The 22,809-nt window shown below is 40.9% G+C and overlaps 1 protein-coding gene across 14 annotated transcripts in view; it reads left to right on the forward strand.

The window, feature by feature from the left end:
- The window catches only part of EIF4G3 (eukaryotic translation initiation factor 4 gamma 3), a 401,491-nt gene that overhangs the window by 272,256 nt on the left and 106,426 nt on the right, over nucleotides 1-22,809 (forward strand). For 11 of the 14 annotated variants that reach the window (XR_010923447.1, XR_010923446.1, XR_010923445.1 and 8 more), the window contains 4 exons: nucleotides 12,316-12,404; nucleotides 15,758-16,010; nucleotides 20,118-20,275; nucleotides 21,173-21,292. Coding sequence is in view for 11 of the 14 variants with exons in the window: in XM_067566990.1 (XP_067423091.1) it covers nucleotides 12,316-12,404; nucleotides 15,758-16,010; nucleotides 20,118-20,275; nucleotides 21,173-21,292 (620 nt within the window). In the remaining 3 variants the exon portion in view is untranslated. The remainder of the gene's footprint in view (nucleotides 1-12,315; nucleotides 12,405-15,757; nucleotides 16,011-20,117; nucleotides 20,276-21,172; nucleotides 21,293-22,809) is intronic. The other 3 variants (XM_067566981.1, XM_067566984.1, XM_067566992.1) reach the window with 1 other exon arrangement.

Consider the following 22,809-nt stretch of genomic DNA (forward strand, 5'->3'; position numbering starts at 1 on the left):
GGCGTTCCATTCGAGGAACTAGTCCCCTCAATTACCCTAATGTCGGACACCTTGCACATAGGGTGGGGGACCCATATAAGTGCCAACCTAGGCACTTAAGGGATCTGGTCAAGAGAGGAGAGGTGCCTGCACATCAATGTGAAGGAGCTGAGGGCCATTCACCTAGCGTGCAGTGTTCCTCCGCTTCCTTACGGAAAGAGTGGTACAGGTGCTGACAAACAACACTGCAGCCACGTACTACATCAACAGGCAGGGGGGAGCCCACTCCTCACCCCTCTGCAGAGAAGCTATCTGCTTGTGGGACTTTGCCGTGAGGCACAATTTCCACATGATAGCCTCTCACCTCCCGGGAGTGAGGAACAACGAGGCAGACCACCTCAGCAGGTCGTTTCTACCCCACCGCGACTGGTCGCTACACCCAGAGGTGGTGTCTATGATCTTCTGGAGGTGGGGCTCTCCCCAGGTGGACCTGTTCACATTGGCCTGGAACAAGAAGTGCCCACAGTTCTGCTCTGTCCATTGTCAAGAAACCAGGTGGATCTTCGATGCCTTCCTCCTGGACTGGTCCGGGACCCTCATGTATGTGTTCCCACCCATTCCCGTCCTGCTCAGGGTCCTGCTAAAGATCAAGAGGGACAGAGCGAACGTTATCTTGATCACTCCAGCCTGGCCAAGACAGCACTGATTCAGCATGCTGCTGGACCTCTCGATTGCCGCCCCTCTTTGTCCCCCGGCACTCCCGAGATGGCACGACCTCCTGTTCCAGGACCACAATCGCCTGTTGCACCCTGACCTGGACTCCCTCCACCTCGTGGTGTGGAGGCTCTGTAGCTGACAGAAGGTAAGTGAGCCTGTTTGGTGCATGTCCAACAAGTCCTGCTTGGCAGCAGGAAGCCTTCTACACAGGTCGTGTATCGGGGTAAGTTGATACAGTTTACTTGTTGGGCTGAGTCCCGGGGTATCCTGCCTATCCTCTCGCCTATACAGGTGATCCTGGAGTATTTGCTTCAGCTAAAGCTCAATGGACTGGCGGTGGCCTCCCTGAAGGTTCACCTTGCGGCTATTTGGGCCTTCCATCAGCCAATAGAGGGGAGATTGCTGTTCTCCCACCCAATGTCAGTTAGGTTCTTCAAAGGGGTGGAGAGGCTCTATCTGCAGGTCCATCACCCAGTGCCTCCCTGGGATCTCAACCTGGTCCTCTCGTGACTCATGGGCCCCCCTCTTTGAACCCATGGCTTCATGCCCTCTGCTTCTGCTTTCCTGGAAGGTGGCCTTCCTGGTGGCCATTGCCTCTGCAAGGAGGGTCTCCGAGATTAGGGCAGTGACCTTGGAGCCGCCTTATATGGTGTTTTATAAAGATAAGGTTCAGTTGAGACTGCACCTGGCCTTTCTGCCCGAGGTGGTTTCCCAATTTCATTGTAATCAGGATATTTTTCTCCCCGTGTTTTTTCCCAAACCTCATGGTTCAGAGGAGGAGAGGAAGTGGCACTCACTGGAAGTGAGACGGGCCCTGGCCTTGTACATCGAGCGCACAAAGCTGTTCCGGAGATCCACGCAATTCTTCGTCGCAGTGACTGATCAGATGAAAGGCTCACCTGTCTTCACCCAGCGCATCTCCTTGTGGATAACATCGTGCATAAAGTTCCGCTACGAGCAGGCGAAGGTTCCGCTTCCGAGAACCATCACAGCGCACTCAACCAGAGCTCAAGTTTTGTCTACAGCCTTCCTGGAGAGAGTGCCCGTGCAAGACATCTGCAGAGCCGCCACTTGGTCGTCGGTGCATATCTTCACATCCCACTATGGCATCATCCAGCAGGTGAAAGAGGATGCAGGATTTGGCAGAGCGGTGCTGAGGGCAGCTCATCGGTAACTCCGATCCACCTCTAAAGTATTGCTTGTTAGTCACCAATAATGGAATGGACATGAGCAATTACTCGAAGAGGAAAAAAAGGTTACTTACCAGTAACTACTGTTCTTCGAGATGTGTTGCTTGTGTCCATTCTATAACCCACCCCCTGTCCCTGCTGCCAGAGTTGGCAGAAAGAAGGGACTGAGGGAGACATAGGGCCAGCAGCACCTCATATACTGCAGCATGTGCACAGGGTTTCAGGGGGCACCAGAGCCAGCCCTACAGGATCTGTTAAGGGGAAAAATGTTCTGGTAGCCGTGCACGGAGGCATGCACACAGCTATAATGGAATGGACATGAACAACACATCTCAAAGAACAGCAGTTACTGGTAAATAACCTTGTTTTTCTTCCCTGTGCCCCAAAGGAATATTCTGAAAATATTATTGAATTTCTTAAAATAAGTTCAAAGAATAGAAATAAGGAGATCCCTCAGCACATACAAAATTCTGGGAAAGACATACATTTTCACCTCACAAACTGAGCGTTAATGACCTCCATTTCCTGAAATTGTTAACCATTTGGGCGATAATTGGTTCATTATTTATCTTAGGAATGTCCTAAATATTTTGGGTAATCATATTTCATACAAGAGGATTGCCATTGAAAGTCCCAAATTGAGAAAAGGTCTTTTTGGAGATATTTGTTAATGCCTAAGATTTCTGATTTTCCCCAATTAATTTTATATCCTGAGAGGCGTCCAAACTTATTAATAGTGGTTAGAAGCATAGAAATGGTAACCTCAGGCTTAGATACAAATTCAAGAGGATCGTCCGTATAGAGCATAATTTTGCGCTGCTTCGTCCACCCTGATACCATGAATTTGTTGCTCAGATGATAGTGGCTAAAGGTTCTAGAGCTAAATCAAACAGAAAAGGAGAAAGGGGGCAGCCCTGCCTCATACCTCTCTATAATGGAAATGGGGCAGAAATTATATCATTGGTAACTATCCTGGAAGGTGGGTTAGAGTATAAAAGCTTAATCCAAGTGTGACAGAGTGTACTCGGTCCTTTAAGGCCCCCTGCTTGAGGCCTCAGGGGTCCTAATCCACCCCACTCCAGAACAGGAGCACTAAATGTGGGTCTTCCAGGCCTGCATAGATAGGCTGTAGTGAAGCAGCCAATCAGAGCTCGATAGACTTAGATAGAAGCAGGGCCTGAGCTAATCAATTCTTGGCAGGGACCAAAGGGAGAAAGAAGGTGCTCTTTGCAGGATTTCTGGAGTTTATGGGAAAGCCAGAAGATGGGTTCTGTCATTCTATGAGGAGGAACTTCAACCTCGAGGTAAGGGTGAAGAGGAAGAGGCTACATGCGAAGTGGCCCAGGGAACAGCACATGGCTGCTATTTGTAGAGTCCTTGAGTTGGGACCAGAATTAGTGGATGGCCCCGGATCCGCCACCAGCCACTGGCAGGTGGCCTAAGCCCTGAGAAGGGGATAAGGCTTGTTTAGAGGCCCAAGTGAAGGGCAGGACTTAGAGTCTCCAGGAGAAAGCCTGGGGGCACTGCTCTATACCAGGGCAGACATGGACTTAAAGCTAGTTCAGAAGGGGGTGAGGACTGACCCCAGAAACAGGGCTAAAGACATTACCAAGGGCACAGGGACAGGCTCTGTTGGACATTTTACTCTGGAAGGGGTTCCTTCCTTCATTTTAAGTTTTGTGTGACTTAGCCAGGGGGCTGAGCCACTGAAGACCCACTTGACAAGGGCAACAGCCAAGAGGGGCACCAGGAAAAGGAAAGAGTGTAGGTTTGCACTCAGCCAACCGGAGGCCCTCACAAGAGGTGAGTGTACCTCATCACACCAAGGAATAAATTGGTTACCAAATTCAAATTTTGCTAACACCATCCTCCACATGGGTACTGCTTATTAATCGCCCTCAGTGAAATACAATAGGGACCTTCACTCAAGGAAGAAAATGAGGTTACTTAGCTGTAAATGAATGTTCTTCTCGATGTGTGGTTCCTATCTGTATTCCAAACCCACCCTGTTTCTCCTCTTCTGTGGAGTCAACGGCTCTGCGGTAGAGAAGGAACTGGAGATGCCGACGGCCCGCTGCACCCTCTATTGCCTCAGGTGAGACTATGAGGCAGCCCAGGGCACATATGCAGACCGCCAAACAGTACTACTTTCCAAAACTCCGGTTCCAGGTGTAAGCATATGTGCATAACCCTCATTGGAATACAGATAGGGGCCACCCATCTCGAGGAAACTTCTGTTATAGGTAAGTAACCTCGTGTTTTGTTTTGTTTTGGAGTGTTGAACCTGTGAAAGAGAGCTGTAATATTTTATCCTGCAAAGTGAAGCCAAATAGTGTACCTGAGTTTCCAGTCTGTCATTGAAGGCTATGTCCCCCTTCTGAATACTCTGTAAAATGTTTAGTTAGGTGACGTATTTGTTTGAAGACAGTTATCCAGCTAACTTATTCCATCTCTACACAGACATAAACAGTATCTTTAGGTTTGTCAAGGATTGACATAGCTGTTACCTACAAAGGGCAGGAGTTTGCAGTGCTTAAAAAATTAATTTCCGGTTATCTCTGCTGCAGCAGCAAATTACTGATGCTGCCAGATAGGGACTTTGCTCTGCTTTCAGTTTGTATATCAACAGCTTTATATTTTTAAGCAATAGGGCCCATTCTATTACTCAGATAAAGACCAGCTGAGGTAGTAGGGTCCCTGAAGCAAAGCCATGGGCCCTTATCACTAGTCAGTCCTTCCTTGACGCAGAAAGAAGACATTCATAAAACCCTCACTGCTATTCTGAACCATCAACTATGAAAGTCTGCATTTATTATTGAACACATAGTTTTCCTCAAGTGATTTTGCAGGGCCACATTAAGGGAGCTACACTCCTCTTAGACAAAACGGCTTAGAAAGTCCATGATAGCCAGAAAGAAAATGTTTTTTTCCAAGGGGGTTCATCTAAGGACAAGCTTCCATAGGCAATTATATGGATCCAGAGAGTGTCCAGCTTTAGGACATGCTATATGGAACCATCTGCTTGATAAAACTTTCCCTATCATAACTAGAATGATGTGGTGGAGGGGAAAGGAAAGAGAAAAATAATAATAATAAATTGTCTATCCCAGGCAAAACTTTCAAAAGCCAGGAAAGGCAGGAGAGCAGAAGACTCCGTGAAGTCCACTAGGGAGCTCCCAATGCATATCTAATTTTCCACTTCGATACTACAAGAATAGGTGCTGTACCAAACACTTAAGGCTGTGTCTACACCACACCACAGTTTTGACTGAAGATGTGAATAGCAGTTTGCTGTAACTTCCCCGTGTGGACACTGCAAACATTGACTAAAAGACTCCTAGTTTGCATTAATGTAGTCCTGTTTCAAGAGGACTACTTTAATGTGAAATAGGAACTTCTTTGTGTTCTGCATCATTCACACAGGAGAGTTACAACACAGCACTTCGGTGTTCACACCCTGTCTGCACAGCCCTACAGTTTGCACTACAAGTCCTTAGAGAGAATTGTATGGGGGTATGCATGCTCCATAGCAGCAACTCTCAACAAGTGGTTCTCTGCGAGTCTGTTTTAGGGTGATGCTCTTGAGTTCTGTCTTAGGCATTGTTAGAGCAACATGAGGGTGATCTACTCTCAAACAGAAAGCAGAGGCAAGAAATGCAAAGTTAGAAAACTTGGATTCTAAGTATCTACATTTTTTAAGACTAATTACAAATATATTTAGTGTAGAAAAAAATCTTCAGGATGTAAAATGATTTAGTGGGGTCAGACACAATGAAAATGAACATGTAGGTCTTGTCTGCCTTGAGGTTTTAGCCACCAGAGTAGCTATAGTGATATAGCTGTACTAATGCAAACACCTACTGTAGATGCACTGGAATGGTGCAAATCACTATTTATACCAGTGTAAAACATCCACATTGGTGACTGAAATCCCAGTGTAGACAAGCCTTTAATCTCTTTTCTGATCATAACCACTCCATGTAAAAATGACATCTTCTTACTCAGCAGCCTAACTTTATAGATAGAAATAAACTTTTACCACTTTTTGTCGTTTTTAGCACTCTAGAGCCAGTGAAGCTATTGGAAAGTGTCCTGTGTTCTATTCTATTTATGCGTCATTAGCATTATGTATTAATTTAGTTCCAGTTTCCAGAATATTTTTCACTGTGGAGGAGGCATGAGTTATTAGGAACTCAGTTTGGCTTTCAAATCCCAGAGAATGTGTGCAAGGCTGACAGTTAGAAAATCATTGTATCACTAGTAAATGGAGAACATTTGATATGGAATCCCTAACAGACATAAACATGAAACCCAACAATGCTTTGTTTAAAAAAAAAAAAAAAAAAAAAAAAAAAAAGATAATTTTAAGAGTATAATTAAATATACTCACTGTATTTCCTATAAATATAAAAATAGATGTATGTCTTGTGTAAGTCAGTACCTGTTTTTCCTGAAAACTAGTTTTATGAGATGTGCAGTTTTGAAGTAGGGAGCTTAAAAGAGGGAGGAGAGTATGGTTATTCCTGTTACTGATACGAATTTTTGCCAGTAATTGTATCACATTGCTTAGTTCCTGTCATGTTTCTAACTTCTTAGTCCAAATTGAGTTTTAAAATTGTGGTAAATTTGTAAGTAAAATTCTGCATATCTTCCATTTCTGGTTTTGACTGAAAAAAACAGAGTCCTGGTTCAACTCTTAAGCTTAAGAGAGAAAACAAGCCTCAAGTCATACAGGGTTTGTGCAATGGAAATAGTTTAGCTGCCTACATTCTTCTGGAACATATGACTATGAGCAGGTTTCAGTGAGTGTTCAAAATATACTAGCAGATTAAGAAATAATGGGACTTGGAGACTGTTGCTCCAGATGTTAGTAATGGAATATAGAGCCTGTTACTAGTTTGATTTCATTCCAAGTTAGTAATAACTTGAGTTACAATAGCTGATGATAATACACTTAGTTCTTATGTAATACTCTTCATCCATTGAGCTCAAAGCAGTTTATAAAGGAGGGTAAGTTTCTTTATTCCCATTTTACTTGGGGAACTGAGGCATAGAGAAATGAAGTAACATTCAGTGGGAGAGCCAGGAATAGAAACCACATTTCTTCTGATTCCCAGTCCAGTTCCCTTCTGTTGGAACTTGCTGTCTCTCCACTGGGACATGAGGTGGTCTGTCTTTGTTCCGTTGTTCCTAATGGCAGATGTCCATATCACAAAGCCATCACCATGGTTGGTGCTAATTGACACCATGGTTGTCTGTCTCTTCAGAAAGAACAAGAAATACATTGGTCTGGTGACCAAACTGCTGTCTCCCTGTACCTCTGAACTATAGTACATTAGCAGTGCAGTTTGTTTGCTTGGCTATGTGGACATTACCTGCAGACAGAAGTTAATCTAAGAAAATTGTTTCGTTAGAAAGAGATTCAGGCAACACAGAATTTACTGCTGTTAAAAAAAGACTTTACTGGTGATAAAAGCATATAGAAAGGAATCCATCACAAATGTCAACAAGCATCTTTCCAAGATTTAATTCTATACATTCCAATAAATAGAACTAGTAAGATTATCTGCATAGTTTCTCCTGGTGACTTCTAGTAATTTTACACAAGGAAGGGTGCAAGAGCAATTTGCACAGCTTCCTCCAGTTCTCCAGAAAGTGGAGGTATTCATTCCCTAATGCTGTTGATCTGATACCTTTCATCAGGACAGAATTACTTTTTTAAAAAATTGAATTATATTCTATTTGAATTATAATTCAAAATATTACAAAAGTGGCAATATAGAAATTGATTATAAGCAGAAATAATACAATATTTTATACTTTTCAAGGACCTTAATGAATTTAGGTGCCCAACTCCCTTTGAATTTCAGTGGGATTTCATTTTACACGCAGAGATGAAATATTGTGACAATGCATCTTATTGTAAGTCTCTAAAATATTTTTAAATAGCTTGTCTATAAAACCTGCAGCAGATATGGAATATGTGATAGAGTGGTTTTATTGGCACTCCTTTGGGTTGACCTGTATAATTCATTAGTGGCTTCACCACCATCTTACTGCCAATAAAACCTTAATACAACACCACACAATCATTTGTTCCTTCTCATGTCCTATATTTAAAATGATAATGACATTCATTGGATAGGAATACATGGCTGACGCATCAAGCTTCAAATGTGTTTCAGCACTTTGTGCATTGTCAGGTATTTACTTCTGTCTCATGAAGCAATGACATAACAGCAGGCTATTGCAGAGCAGTTAGCAATAAGCTGTGTATGTGTAAAATATTTATGAAGACATGTTTTCTAAAATACACAATATTATAATTAATCTATTTCCTGCCATCCTTCTGAAGTAAGTTGTAGATACCTTCTAAATGTGCTAGTATATTGTAATGGGCTTTACAATTGAAGAGGAGGAAAATGGATCTACGCAATTTAAAAAAAAACTGAGCAAGAGAGAGAGGTTCAGTGACAAATTAGGAATGACTTATGTCTCAGTCCTGGCAAGTGCTGAGCACTTGTGAAAAGTGTTGTGTACCTACAACTCCCAGAGAGGTCAGTGCTCAGCACTTTGCAGGATAGAGTCCTTTTTGTATTACTTGTGTTCCTTGTGTCAAGGATGTAAAAAAATCTATTATTGAAGATGAAATAATGTTGCCAATGACTGTTTAGCACACTCCACATGTAATGGAGAATAGATAATGGAAAGAAAATAAGTAACTTTGCCGACTCATAGACATCAAGTTGAGTATATTTCCTTGGGTTTTAATTGGGCCTTGTTGTTGGCAATATGGCTGTTTTGAGTGTCCCGAAGGGGCAGTCTGATCTGGAAGGGGGAGAAAGGAGCCCAAAAAGTCATAGTGATTCCTTTTTTTAAAAAGGTATCCTTTTAATCTGGAAAGATAATGTCTTCAGTGACAGCTTCCTTTCACAGCAGCATTTCTCTCTTCTTGCATCTGCAAACGGCCGGTAGTTTTAGGGGAGTATTGTTAAATACCTTTTTATATAGCTGCACCACTTTGAAAGCCTGAAAATATTTTTGTCTTGTATAATTTATATTTTCTTGTGTATATGTGCATTTTCTCAAAAGGAACTGTTCTTTCCCCAATTATTTTGTTCACTTGAAAACATTTTTTTACTTCTGTGTTTCAGTTGGAATTGAAATTAGCATAGTTCTTATTAATTCCTGCTTTTATACACTGACATTTAAATCTATCAAGTCTCTCTCTTGTCACACCTAGTGCCAGTCTCATATACACACATAGGCAGACTTAAACTTCCCACAGAGAATTCCCTAAGCCCTGAAATAGTTTTGTGGATAAATAATAGTTATTATGTTATATCAGTGTGTATCACCTCACAGCATGGTGACAGCGCCCTGCACTGTCAAGGATGGAGATATCACAGCAAGCACTCCCCTTTAACTTGAGAGCATTTCATTGCTGATTCCTGCAGAGCCAACAAGATAGGATCACATATCTTGTGCTGCTTTATTTTGTGGAGTTCCATGGAATTGTTTTTTAAAAAATGAATTGACTTCTAAAACCCAGAGGACATTCTTCATTAAACTATAGCACATTAGGTGGTGAAATGTAGGGCTTAAACTATTTGTGTTCTCTCACTGACAGTGGATTCTCGCTTATATCCACCCTTTGCTAAACCAGACCCTATGATCGACACACAAATCTGGCAGTTTCTTCCCACTGTAGCAAAGTTTTAATAGGAGAGAGAGCACTGGACTCAGATGCTTTATGACCTGAAGAAGGTCTCTTTATAAGCTTGAAAGCTTGTGTCTCTCACCAACAAAAACTGGTCCAGTAAAAGATATTACCTCACCCAGCTTGTCTTTCCAAAATTCAGTTATTTATCATGGATCTTCCCAGCTATTACTGATAATTTGCAAGGTTCTGCTGTATTTTTTTTATTTAAATTTTCTTAACAGCAGGGTCCAGTGGATCTTGCACTGGGTTGGGAGTCAAAAGACTTAGGCTATTTGTCCACTCTTCCATGGACTTGCTGGGTGGCCTTAGGCAAGTCACTTTCATCATGGATCCACAGGATATGGTGTATGTCCCAGCATGTGACCAGTCCCTTGGGAGTGACCCCGTTAGTGTGCTGGGCCCCAAGGACCCACACAGTTCCACAGGGGTAGGCCTGTGGCCTCCAAGATTCCAAGACTGGGTCTTCAGGTCCCAGCAATCCTTGTATCTCCTCATGGCTCCCTGCAGTGAATTCAGCTGAGCCACACTCCTGCGGAAGGCTTGCACTGTTCTCCTTTAGGGTGCAGTGCTCTCAGTGAGTATTTGCAGCAAGAGCAGGCAGCCTTTTCAGAACAATATAACAGATTATCATTGACCCAGCTACAGAACCTGCAAGTCCTCAAGTTAGCACACAGAGGCAAAGGTTAAGCCTTAGTCCAACCTGGCCAAGCCAGTGCAATCAGCCGGCCACACTGTTACAGATTCCATTTTTGGCTCTGGCTCTCTCCCTTTGTCCTTAGTCACAGGTGAGAGCCTGTTTCTCCCCGAAGGGCAACCTTTACTCTAGCCACCTGACACTTTTCTCCTTTGTTCTCCAGTTGAGTTCATGTATTCCGTCTGCCGAGGTTTCCTGCTATTAGGTGTCAGTTCTCATTGTCTTTCCAGATCCTGAGTTGGCCTGGATCAGTTTCAACCAATTCTTTAATGATCCTTCATTCCACTCCAGACAGTTAAGTGATATACAGACCTCACTTCTCCTGTGCTGCTCCAGAAGCAGCTTTGACCCTTTCACATCCACTGGTTAGCAATGCAAAGTACAAAGGGAAACTGAGGCACATACAGTAGTCAAAAATATTACAGGAAATTCCTGCTTTATCACAAATTTATCTCTCTGTGCTTCAGTTTCCTCATCTGTAAACCACAGATGGTGATATTTGCACTCCTTTTACTGTGTTTTTAGATCTGTGGATAAAAAGCACTGTATGAAGTTCAGTAATGTTGTTCAGAAGTTTAGGCTAGTTACAACTGATGTGCACAGAAATATGAAATTGATGTCTGCTTTGTCATGCATTATATAAAAGGACCAGATGAAGCTGGGATATCATGTTTATCAAGAGCTGACTTTTGTGTTCATATTATGAATCCCACTTTAGTTAACCTCATGTATACTGCTGTGGCCATCTCTGTTCTCTTCCACACAGAAAGCGACTATCTCAGTATTTGTAGCATTATATTTTGTCACATGCCATGTTCTAAGTGGCATGTTTGCTTTAATAATTTCTGCTGTTTCCAGTGATGTCTTCAAAAATCCATACTCTCCCTCAAACTAACCTCTATTAACAAGCCACTGAACCAACCAGGCATCTTTTTGGTCACTGGGAACTTAATGTACCCAATTTCCTTTTTCCCCACAGGAACAAATGCCAGCAACTTAGGATCTAATTACAATTACATACTTAATGTGTATTGGTGCATTGTCTTTAGTCACTCTTCTTTCACTCATCTGTGTGTAAAATCTCTCAATTCCATTTTATAGTTTTATGTTAAATATGTACATGTCATGTTGTTCTACAGCTAGCAGTTTAGGCCCTGATCCTACAAACACTTTTGCACATGAGCGGTCCCATTCGTTTCACTTGGTCTCTTCAGATGCTTTTAGTTAAGCATATGTGTGTTTCAAAGATCAGTGCCCAAACCTCGTAGAGCTGATAGTACAGATCACATATGTTTTGGATTAATATACTTTTGTCTGTTTCAAGTATGAATATTCTGGGTGGTCTTTCACTGTTGAGGAAAAAAAATAGTGGTCAGACTAGATCATTGGTGACTATAAATATTTTATTTAGACATTCAACCAACTGGCTAGTAGATGTGATAAAAAGTGGAATTATTAATTGGCTTTTGAAATTCATTAAAACACAATTAAGGATAAGTGCTTACCAGAGAGATGTTGCACTTCTAGAGTGCCATCTTTTTGGATGAGATATTAAAACAGGATTCCTTCTGCCTTGTTTCTGGTCGCTGTTGAGATAGAAATTAAAAATCTTATGACACTCTTCAGGGAAAAACTATCAAGCATAACTCAGTATCCTGGTCAATAGTAGTGCTCTTTCAAACAATTATAATGTGTGAAATATTGCTGAGTATTTCCCTACATTGTCATTGTTGTTAACTCCTTGCTCTGTAAAGTACTTCTTAGAGTATAAAAAAATAGCTTGTAAAACAAATTCTGTCTTGTTCTAATATTGCTCTGGCCATTTAGCTGTTACTGCTTTTTGGTTAAAAACTGATCATTTGAATCTTAATTCTGTAGAAGGGTTTGGCTTTTTTTATTTTTCTGTATGGTTGAAAACAAAGCTCAATTGAGAGCGAAGGCACTACCCAGGACCAGACAGTTCTAAACATGATATGGTGTTGGCAAGTAATAGGCGTAAACTTGTATTGCAGCCCAAACAGCTGTAACTGCACCAAAGATGTGGAAGAAACCAAAAGATCGGACCCCAGACACTGAGGAGGTGTTAGAGGCGGAAATGGAGGTAAGGGGTAGTGTAATCCTCATTCTTCATTTCAATGCAGTGTAACTCTCTTATAAGGCTAGCTTGGTCAGTATTCTACCTCTTGTTTAGCTTAGAAGGCTTAGACAGATTTGAATGTGGGGGCAAACTGTCAGATACACTCCATCATACTTTAACCAGATACCCGTAGTCTGCAGCTCTGTTGGATACCTAAATTACTTTCATTTTGTCTAATTTATATCCACCCCACACTCAGGGTCACACATTGTAACTACTGTCATTCAAGTGAAGGATTGGACAGGTCTCCCTTTGGAGCCCATTAGAGCTGCTCAATAATGAGCTTCAGAGGTTGGTGTTGAGTGACACAGCATGCCTTTCCCCTTCACAATGCTGTATTTGTGATGTCATGAACAAAGAACTATGTCTTCATGGCAGAATCAAGCTGGAAGAGAAGCCGAGATGTGAAAGAGTTGAAGTTTTCATGCAAACCTGTATATCAACAATAGCTGCACGAATAGAGAAAATTTTCAACAAATCAGAGATTTCCCTCTACCTGTTCCCTCAAGTTTGCACTGGTGTGAGGTCCTTCTTTCTGGTAGTCTGATATGGGCCCCATCTGTACTAAGAGACAGATGTTGTCCTTGGATGAATGTGCACAGCTCCTGTTGACTTCAATGGGATTATTGCAATAGATCTTCAAGGGCAGATTTTGACTTTTAAAAGGCAGTGGTGGTTTGTCAGGGTCAGAACAGTAGGAGTTTTAATGGGGTTTCTTCTGTTACATGTAGCAGAGTAAAGAGAGTTATGCAACTATTGTCACTACAAAGCCTCATTTTGGAGTCATCTTTCCGTGTAGGCCATGTTTAAATGTGCAGAAACAGTTGAAAATCTGAAAGATTTCTAATCTTCATACGGAGACTTAAACAAAAAACGAATACAAGTGCATTAGTTCCATGCAGTTTCTTTTGGTGGGTTTTCTCTCCTCACATTGCTAGTTAAACTAATTTCTGCAGTTCATTATCTGCTTTTTATGTGCTATCTGCTCTGTGCTGTCAGTCCTTTATCAGTAACTGCACTTTTACATGTTGTGGCACTAAGTTGAGGATAATTATGGGGAGAAGTTTATACATAAGATAATGAAGGTAGAAAAATAGAGGATGCATTCCCAATAGCACCTGACAGGAGAAGGAGAGTAGCTACATAAATCGATTATTTTTCTTTCAGTTTTGTTTTGCTTTTCAGTTTTCACTACTTTTTCAGTCAGTGATATCTTATTTTCTTCTCCAGTTGTCATAACTGTGCGTTCGCAACCCCAAAGGGTCCATATCATGGTTACTCTTCTTCCTATCAATCAAATGTCCCAGATTCAGTGGTGGACTCTGTCGAGTGACAAGAGCTGCTACTGCAGCATTCCCAGCAACTGCTTTTCCAGGGAATGAAAGCCCAGGGTCAGGGGTCAATTTTAATGTCCGTGTAGTTACACTTTTATTTATCCTCTTCCTACACATAAGTGTTGCATTCAGAACTGTATTTATCAACAATTATCCACATATCTCATTCATAGTTTTAAAAATTATTTTGAAAATTTGTTTTTCTCCATATGCACTGTCCCACTATATTTATAATTTGTCACTGCTGTGGTAAATCATTTTAAATGTGTGCTGAGTGGTGGAATTGTTCATGGTGTGTTGCATTATGAAGAATGCAAAGGTAACTTGAAAGTTAAACTAAAATTAAACTTTTGCTCATAAGGCATGTTGGTAAATGTTTTTTTATTTGAACTGTTCTGCACACTTAACCCTGGTGTCCAGCATGAGTTACAGCCCTGGCATGACTTTTTGAGAAAGCTACCTGGGAGCCCAGGGATATTTCTTATGTTTACATTCTTGTGGAGTTACTGTAGAAATGTGTATTAAATTAACTAGGGAAATCTAGAATTAGAAGAGATCATGAAAAAGGGGGAGTTAGCAATAGCGCCTATAATCAAATTGATTAAAACTGTCCGTTATCAGAACAACTATAAAACTCGCCTGCCCTTAGCCAAACAGGGTAAATGGAAGCATTGTTCATTGTCTCTTCTAAGAGCACCCTGCCCACATCTCACTGTTCATTTCACAACTTTCTCTCATTGCTCAAATCATTTTACTGCAGCTCTACCATCCTGTCATCCTTCCACTAGAGAAGTATGTTGGCTTGTATCTGCAGAATTAACCATGAGTCTTTGTTTGTTGGAGGATTGGCAGGTGGATATACTAGGAGTTTCATCCTTGGGGTCAGCAGGTGCCTGTTTTCACTCTACAGTAATGGCATACAGTCTAACTATGTGTATATATTGCTTTCTGTCCAGTTTTTAGTGGACAGGTGCCCACATCACACTTTCACATTAAGTATCCTACCATCACAATTTGCCTGCAGGTTGGCATATTTAACAGAAAGGCTAATTATTGAATGGACCATGGAAATTAAAGTCATCATCATGCCCCTTTCCAGGCCAGAGTGTGAAGCACACTGGCAAGGGGCAATGCCAGGAAAACTTGCGGTTGCTATGTGTTTTTTCATCACTCAGTAAAGGACTCAGTCTCTAAGGCCATGTTAAAGAAAAATTTAGCAAATTTACAAATTCTTTCTTTAGAACAGTGCAGAAAGCATTTTTGAATGCTATGTTTTATATAGCAAAGTGAAGTGATCAAATTTCTCTTTTAAGCATCATAAATTAATGGCACCATTCTTTTAATGAATGACTCTAATCTGAATTTGGGCTTCTCCCACGAAAAATGTGTTCCTAGCACTTTACTGTATGTAATCAGAAAAAGGCTGTCCCCTTGAGCATTCTAAACTTAACAGTCAGGGATAACATACAAAATATTGGTTTTCCTGAAAAATAACAGTCAGCTAAAATTACACTTACATGTTACATTAGCCTTATTTACCGGAAACTGCTCCAGTTTGCAGCAGGCAGTTTTCATTTAAAGAAACAACCCCTGCAAATAGGGTTTAGCACTGCTTTTAGTGGCGCTGCTGATCTCCATCAGATGAGGGAGTGAGAGATGTTTCCATGAGTTTGAATTGACCATCGTATTATAGGGCTTAACTGTTCCTTCCATTCTAACTCAACAGTACATGTGGACTTTATGGGTAATATTAAGCCATTAAGTTACATTGTAAACTGTCAGTGGGTTATCTCAGAAATGAGAGACTGTGTTTTGAACAAATTATCTTTTTCATTATAGTTGTCCATGTCACCGTTTAAGATACATATACATTATAGTGCTGAACAAATGTGCTGTAGTGACCCATGTAGCTGCCTCACACACTGAGTATTTTGAAAAGGACGTTGTTTTTAATCAGAACCTCTCTATTCACTTGTGCTTCAGCCTAAAGCGGAAGAGGAACGTTTAGGTGACAAAGTACCTGAATCTGAACAGGAGGATAAAATGAGCCATGGGTTCCACCTGGAAAGAGACACCTCTGAACTTAAAAAAGCAAAAGTTGTGGAAGAAAATGGTGAGCAGGAAGCAGAGCCTGTACGGAACGGTGCTGAGTGTGTTTCAGAAAGTGAAGGAGCTGATGCTAATTCAGGCTCCACAGAGAGCTCTGGTGAAGGGGGAGTATACCAGTATAAACAAGGTAAATCCTGCCTGACTGAATGCATACATGCTTGCTTTTCTGCCTTCCTCCCTTCCCTCAGGACCAGCAAGGAATGCTACTTGCTCCCTAAGAAAAGAAGGATGCTTATGGACTGGAAGCAGTATATTCACATTGGGGAGATGTTGCATTTTTAGTATTTAGCAGTGTTGGGATTTTGCTAATCTATAGGCCTACAGAGCCTGACAATATAGAAAGCTTAATTTTTTTCTTTCTGGTGGTGAAGGAGAAGAGGGAACTGGAGAGGAAGAGGGTGAGAGGAGAAGAAAATCCTTGGCTGCTTTAATTTATCATATGTCTATGTGTAGATGGCTTCAGCACAAATGCAAGTGGCTGTGTGAGGTACGTGTCACACACCTGGCTTTTGAAATTGATCTGAGAAGTCCTCAAAGTTTCTAAAACTAAGTTTAGAGGAGACATGAGAACATTTGACACACAAAACAGAGCCATCGGATCTTTTCATTAGTATAGTAGCTCTGCTGTAATATAAACCAACAGATCTTTATTTAAAGTGGGTTTAAAAGATTACACTGCAAGATTTAAGTATTGAATACCAAACCAAGGAGTATAGTTTAAAAAAGATTACCCAGTTATACAGTTTCACAGATTTTAATGCCAGAAGGATTGCATACGATCTAGGGTGACCTGCTGGCCTCCAATTTACATCCAGATGTTCAAAATCTTCCATTTCTAAACTGGTCCCTGTTAGAGGAGATGATCTGTGCTGAATAAAAGAAGAGAAATAATGCATGTTAATATTCCATCCAATCCTAGTTATCTAACCCTAAAAAGCTATGAAATGTGATTCTATTGTCATGTTTAGAGTATGGATTCCAAGAATACAATATTTTTCCTGATACTTAGCATTATACCTGCTATACCTAAGTTTTCTTTTATTAATGATAGTATTTATTTTGTATAGCCTGAACTGCAGTATAGTCTCATCTCTCAAGCCATGTTCTTCACTCTTGGTTAGTACCAACTTTCAAGTATTTTACTTTTCAGATGCGGTTTCCTCAAAATAAATAAAACAATGTCCTTAAGTGCTTAATAAATATAAAGTGTTAAGTAAAATAGGTAGGGAACACACCCACAACACTGGAGAGTGAGATACAGGAAAGGAGGAACTATTGCAGTCCGATTACACTGCTGCTTTTTCTGTAGCATTCTATTCTGTTGAAGATAGCTTTTCTTTATATTAACTTGCAGAAATGAGCAAATCTATTTGATAGCATGATAATTAAAAAAAAAAAAAAAAAAAAAAAAAAAAAAACACTTCTAGTAGTCTACCACCTATTTATGATAGACCACCTATGTGACATTCCCATCCATAATCTGGACTGGTGAATCACTGTGTCACCCAAATCCCTCACTCTTGGAGCCCGTCTTACCCTGCTTTGCTGTGAGAACTGCCCACTCCTGGGCAGATCTCTCACAGCCTCCAGCAAGCAAGTGGCTCCCAACTCAGTGAGTGAGTGTCTCTAGCCATCTCCTCATGGGATTATACAATGGTGTGACCCGAGCTAATATCCCCAGTCTCAGATGCAACCCTAGGAATTGCCATTTTACAATGTTCATTGTTGCCCACTGAACACTGCAAACTCATATATTCATCAATTTATCAAAGAAATTGATATGCACCAGCCTTATCACTTCAAATGGAGTCTCTAACACACCTTAAACCAAATGCACAGCTTTAGAGAAAACAAACACATTTATTAAGTACAGAAAGATTTTAAGTGATTGTAATTCAGAGGAAAGCAAGTCAGATTTGATCAAGAGAAAATAAAAGGCAAATCGCATTCTAAACTAAGCTTAACACTTTCAGCAACCTTACAAACTCAGATGATTCTCACCACAGGCTGGCTGGTCTGCCTCGAGTCAGGCCCTCCCCCTGTGATCAGCACTTCAGTTGCTTGGTGTTTGTAGATGGAGGTGGAAAAAAGAGTGAACAGCAAAATGTTTCTCCTTTTTAAAATGTTCCTGCTCCCCTCTTGGGTTTCACTCATCCCTCTTCAGAATCAGGTGACAAACAGTGTCCATGTATGGTTCCCTCCATGCCCTGAGTCACTGTGGTCCTTTGTTGCAATGTCAAGTGTATGGTTATGAGGCTTCGCTATGTAGTATTTCCAAATGGGTCTCATGGCTTGAAACGGATCTAGGCAAAACTCCACAGAGCTAAGGAGCAATTCACACCTCACTAGGACTTGTATAGAACAACCCACCTCAGCATTCCAGGAACAAAGGACCGGTCCAGATGTCAACAAACCAATTCACAAACATATTACTTATAACAATAACGTTCAGTATGTCATGAGCACTCCAAAAACATCTTACATGACATACTTTGCATTAAACAATACACAATTACATTATAAGGGTGAACATGAATGATGCACAGTTAGGGTGTACATGGGGGTGCAGTGTGTCACAAACTACTTATCAGGTAAACAGATTTTAGAGTAAACCTGAATTTTATAGAATGTCTGTTAATAGAAACATGTCATGCAGAGTCAATGGTCTTACAGGTTTCAGACCTTTCAGACGGTTCATAGCCTAATTTTGGCCGTGCTTTAACTTGTTCCTAAAAGGAATTCATCAAGTGCATCTGTTCTGAAAGCAAGGAACACTTTATTTTTATTCTGCAAGGTGATCTTGACTAATTTGCACAATAATCTTCAATTATTAGATCTTTTCAAAGCTATGCAGATTTTGCCTTTTAGTAGATTTAAGGAAGAATTCTCCATTTGGCCTTGGTTTCCTCTACATGCAGGTTGGCTGCCTCTGACATTTACCAGCTCCCTGCTTTTCACACTATAATTTCTTTTTAGGAAACTTCCAGGAGAAAAAGGCGTGTGTGTGTAATTATTATTTTTGCTATTTTCAATATTTACCCACTTACAAGTGAGGAAGCAATTTGGTCCAGTGGATAGGCTGCTGGATTTGGATTTCTCACTCGCTGAACTGGCACTGGCCTGCTGAGTCACCTTTTGTACCCTGTTTTTCCCATATATGAAATGGGCATAATGATAAAACACTTTGTGATCTGTGGGTGAAAAATACTGCGTAAGATCTAGGTATTAAAATCCTTTGTATATGGTTTATTTTCTTTCTCAATTAAAATCTTGTTGTTTGGCGCAAGTTTCTCTTTGTGGTCATAGAGGGGCAGGTGATGCCATAACATAAAAAATCTGAACTCAAGATTCAAAGGAATTAAATGAGGAAATAGTAGAAAGACATAGGAAGAAAAGTTTAATAGAATAGACTGATGGATTAGATAGGAGACAGAGCAGTGCAGTTAAGTGTCAGTATAACACACAAAAAAGGATTTCTTACGTATACTTTGCTTCAGATAAAAATGTGTTTCCCTACTTATGGGCCTGACTAGTCAACCTGGCTGTTGAGCAAGTAGATGTTTTCTTTTCCAACTTCAAACAAACTGTGCAGCCAGCAGAGATGCTAATTTTCTATTGAATAAAAAGATTGTGGTATATGCTTTGGTTCTCAGCAAAGCAAGTTATTCTTCTTTCCATACCACAATCAGCTTCCTCCTTTTGAGAAAACTCTAAATAAATGGTGAAAAGTTTTAACACCTTATATGTGCCTGACTGCACATCTGCAGTTGTCCTTGTCCTCTTGGTTCTGCCATTTGTCTTACTTTAAACATTGAGATTGTAAAGCCAAAACCTTTCAAATTTTTAGGCTGCAGTTGAGTTCTGTTCTACTCCCAGCACCAGGACTTAGATGTCAAAGCATTTTGTTGCCCCATTTTCAAAAACTGCCTCTGAATTTGCTCCTCCATTCCTGAATCTGTTTACTTCAGGGCACTATCCTGAATTTTTATTGTGTCTAGTCATGGGTGAAAGTTAGTGTTAGTTGTAACATTAGTACTTTATGTGACTCCTCCTGAACTTGGCTGTATGCTCCCCATTGCTTATGCCCTGACAACTTAACTTGTTTATTACTAAGTGAAAAATAAAAAATAAATTTAGCCAAAGATACCTTTCTCTGGGTTTATCTACTGTGTACTCACCAGGAGCAAAGTTCTTAGTGTTGCCTATGAACCTCAGCCAACTTGTATCATTATAGAACAGTGGAAGTCCATGGATCCTGAAGGGAAGAAGCAGTATGATAGGGAGTTCCTGCTGGATTTTCAGTTCATGCCTGCCTGTATACAGAAACCAGAAGGGCTGCCTCCCATTAGTGATGTGGTCCTCGACAAGGTGAGAGGAGACCCAATAAAACAGGTGTGTGCAAATTCTTTAATAAAGAGGTGAAGACACCAGGAATCATTTGACTGAAAGGGAGTGGGATGAAAAAGAGGGGGGTTAACCTTTAAATGCCAAGAATCTGAATTTCCCAATGCTAACAGCATATCCAGGTTCCTGGTCCTGTTGCATATACAATTGCCATCAGGAATTAATATTAGTGACTGTGAATTATAATGCAAACTAGAGTGTTTGGTGAGCTTTTTGGCATATGTTTTGTCAGCAAGGGAATGGGACGGTATTTGGTTAGAGCCATGTACTATAAAATAACATAGGTTTGGGTGTGATCAATTAATGAACATTCGTTGACCACCAGTGTGGGTTCAATTTTTAAAAATGTGCTTCACTGTGAGATTAAGAAAAGTCTTTATCCAACTGCTCTTTCAGTTTTCTGTGACACTTCTTCCCCCCTCCCCCTCGCCCCATCATTGTCTTTTGAGGCTTCCTTCTTTGGTCAACCAGTTGTCTTGTTAAAATGATTTGTTTCGGATCAGATGACAGTTTTCTGATCCTTAACCAACACCATCAAATTTATTTCACACAAATCAGCCCCATTTAGCCATTTTTTTATCCTCTGTAAGTCATGTCGAGCCCTGACAAATTTTCCAAAGTTCTCATGGTCCTTGTTGTGTATTTATAGAACAGCCATTAGTATAAGGCATGGCACAAATGAAATACAAATTTTTATGTGCAACTATGAATAGTAATAGAAAACATTAAACTTACTATTTGCTAAAAGAACAAGTATGTGTCGTATCCCTGCATATAACTGATTGAAAAATTGACAGAGGATTGTCTACAGATTGCGTGTGTTTTTGATAACCACATCACAAAAGTTTAACAGATTCTTTTTGTTGTTGTTGTTTCACCATGCAGATTAATCAGCCAAAATTGCCAATGAGAACTCTGGACCCTCGGATATTGCCTCGAGGACCTGACTTCACACCAGCCTTTGCCGATTTTGGGAGGCAAACCTCCGGTGGAAGGGGTGTAGCTGTAAGTGTGAATTATCTTGAGACTTGCTAAGTTAAAAACTGGCCTCGATATCTATGAAATCTAGCCTCAAGGAACAAGAATGGATCTTTTAGGGATCTTTGATATTTTGGTTTCTCTGCTTCAGGCAGACTGAATAAAAGTTATTTTCCTTGAGAGCTGATCTAGAAGCAAATAAAATCATTGTGAGTGCTTTTAACTTGATAGAAATTGGGCTAAATGGTTTTGGTCTTAATTTTTTCCCTTTCTTGCTCAAAAGTGATCTGCAAATACATGCTTCAAGTGGCCACCTTTCCACGAACTTAGAGGGCACAACTAATTTGAATACATTTTTCTCATACAGTTGCATGAGTTTTGTTTCTGTGTGTTCTCACAGAAATCCATTTATATTAAATGCAAATAGAATATATTTTACTAACTGAAAAGCTTGTCTTCTTGCCTTCTTATTCTGTTCTTTATTTCATTTTCTTTCCTTCCATTTGCTACTTCGCTACATTTACACTATTTTCTCTTTCCTTCTTATGTGTTCTCCCCCTTTTATATTATGATTTCTTTCCTCTTCCTCTGTTTTCCTACCACTGTTTTCTTCTTCGAGTAGGGTCCCTATGGGTATTCCACTGTAGGTGTGTCTGTGCCCCTGCACTGCTGATTAGAGGTTTTCAGTGGCAGTCTGTACTGCCCGCGCATGTGCTGCTTCCCATCAGTCACAAGGCTAGCAGCATACATGGGCATGCCCCCCCTCAGTTCCTTCTCAACCTCCCCAACAAGAGATGGAGATAATAGCTGTCCGTTTGCTGATCATTAATTCTTTTAGAATTGCTCATTTTAGTTTCATTGAAGGTCCCTTTTCCTTCTTTCTCATTTGCATTTACTTTGGCCGAACCTTAAAAAATAAAATAAAAAGAAAAAGAAGAAATGACAAAGAACAGAAAGAGACTCTATCCTACGCACCCATGTAAAGGGGACCCCCCTGGACAAGGGTATGTCCATTTCCCCTGGCTTCAAAAAGTGCACGAGTTGTAAGGAATCAGCCCTGGTTACTGACAGACATTTGCAGTGTGTTTGCTGCCTGGGAGAGAAGCACATTCCACAGATGTGTGGATTGTGTCAGCAACTGAAGTCCAGGTCAAGGCAAGATAGAGAGCTGAGCTTGAAATTCCTGCTCATGGAGTCAGCCCTACAACCTTCAGAGCGCCAACAAGAATCCTCTCTGCAACACTCCACTTCGAGGGGAGATGAGTCCTGGTGGAGGCGTGACAACCAATCACAAAAGGCCTATAAGAAAAGGTCATTGAGTTCCCATGGTGAGCCCAGACCAAGCTGAAAACACTCTCCAGCTTGGTCAGTGACATTGGTACCAACAGCACCTAGACTGCCTAAATCAGGTATCTAGGGCATGCGTAGTATCGAACCAACAAAACAAGTTGGAGTACCTACAGACCCGATGGGCACAGACAAAGAAGACTTAGAATTGCGCGGGGTTGAAAAGCAAAGAAGAACCACCCGGGGAAGGCTCCATC

This window comes from Emydura macquarii, unplaced genomic scaffold, assembly GCF_026122565.2.
Source record: "Emydura macquarii macquarii isolate MOO-44397 ecotype Brisbane River unplaced genomic scaffold, CSIRO-AGI_Emac_v2 contig_2768, whole genome shotgun sequence".
NCBI lineage: Eukaryota > Metazoa > Chordata > Testudines > Chelidae > Emydura > Emydura macquarii.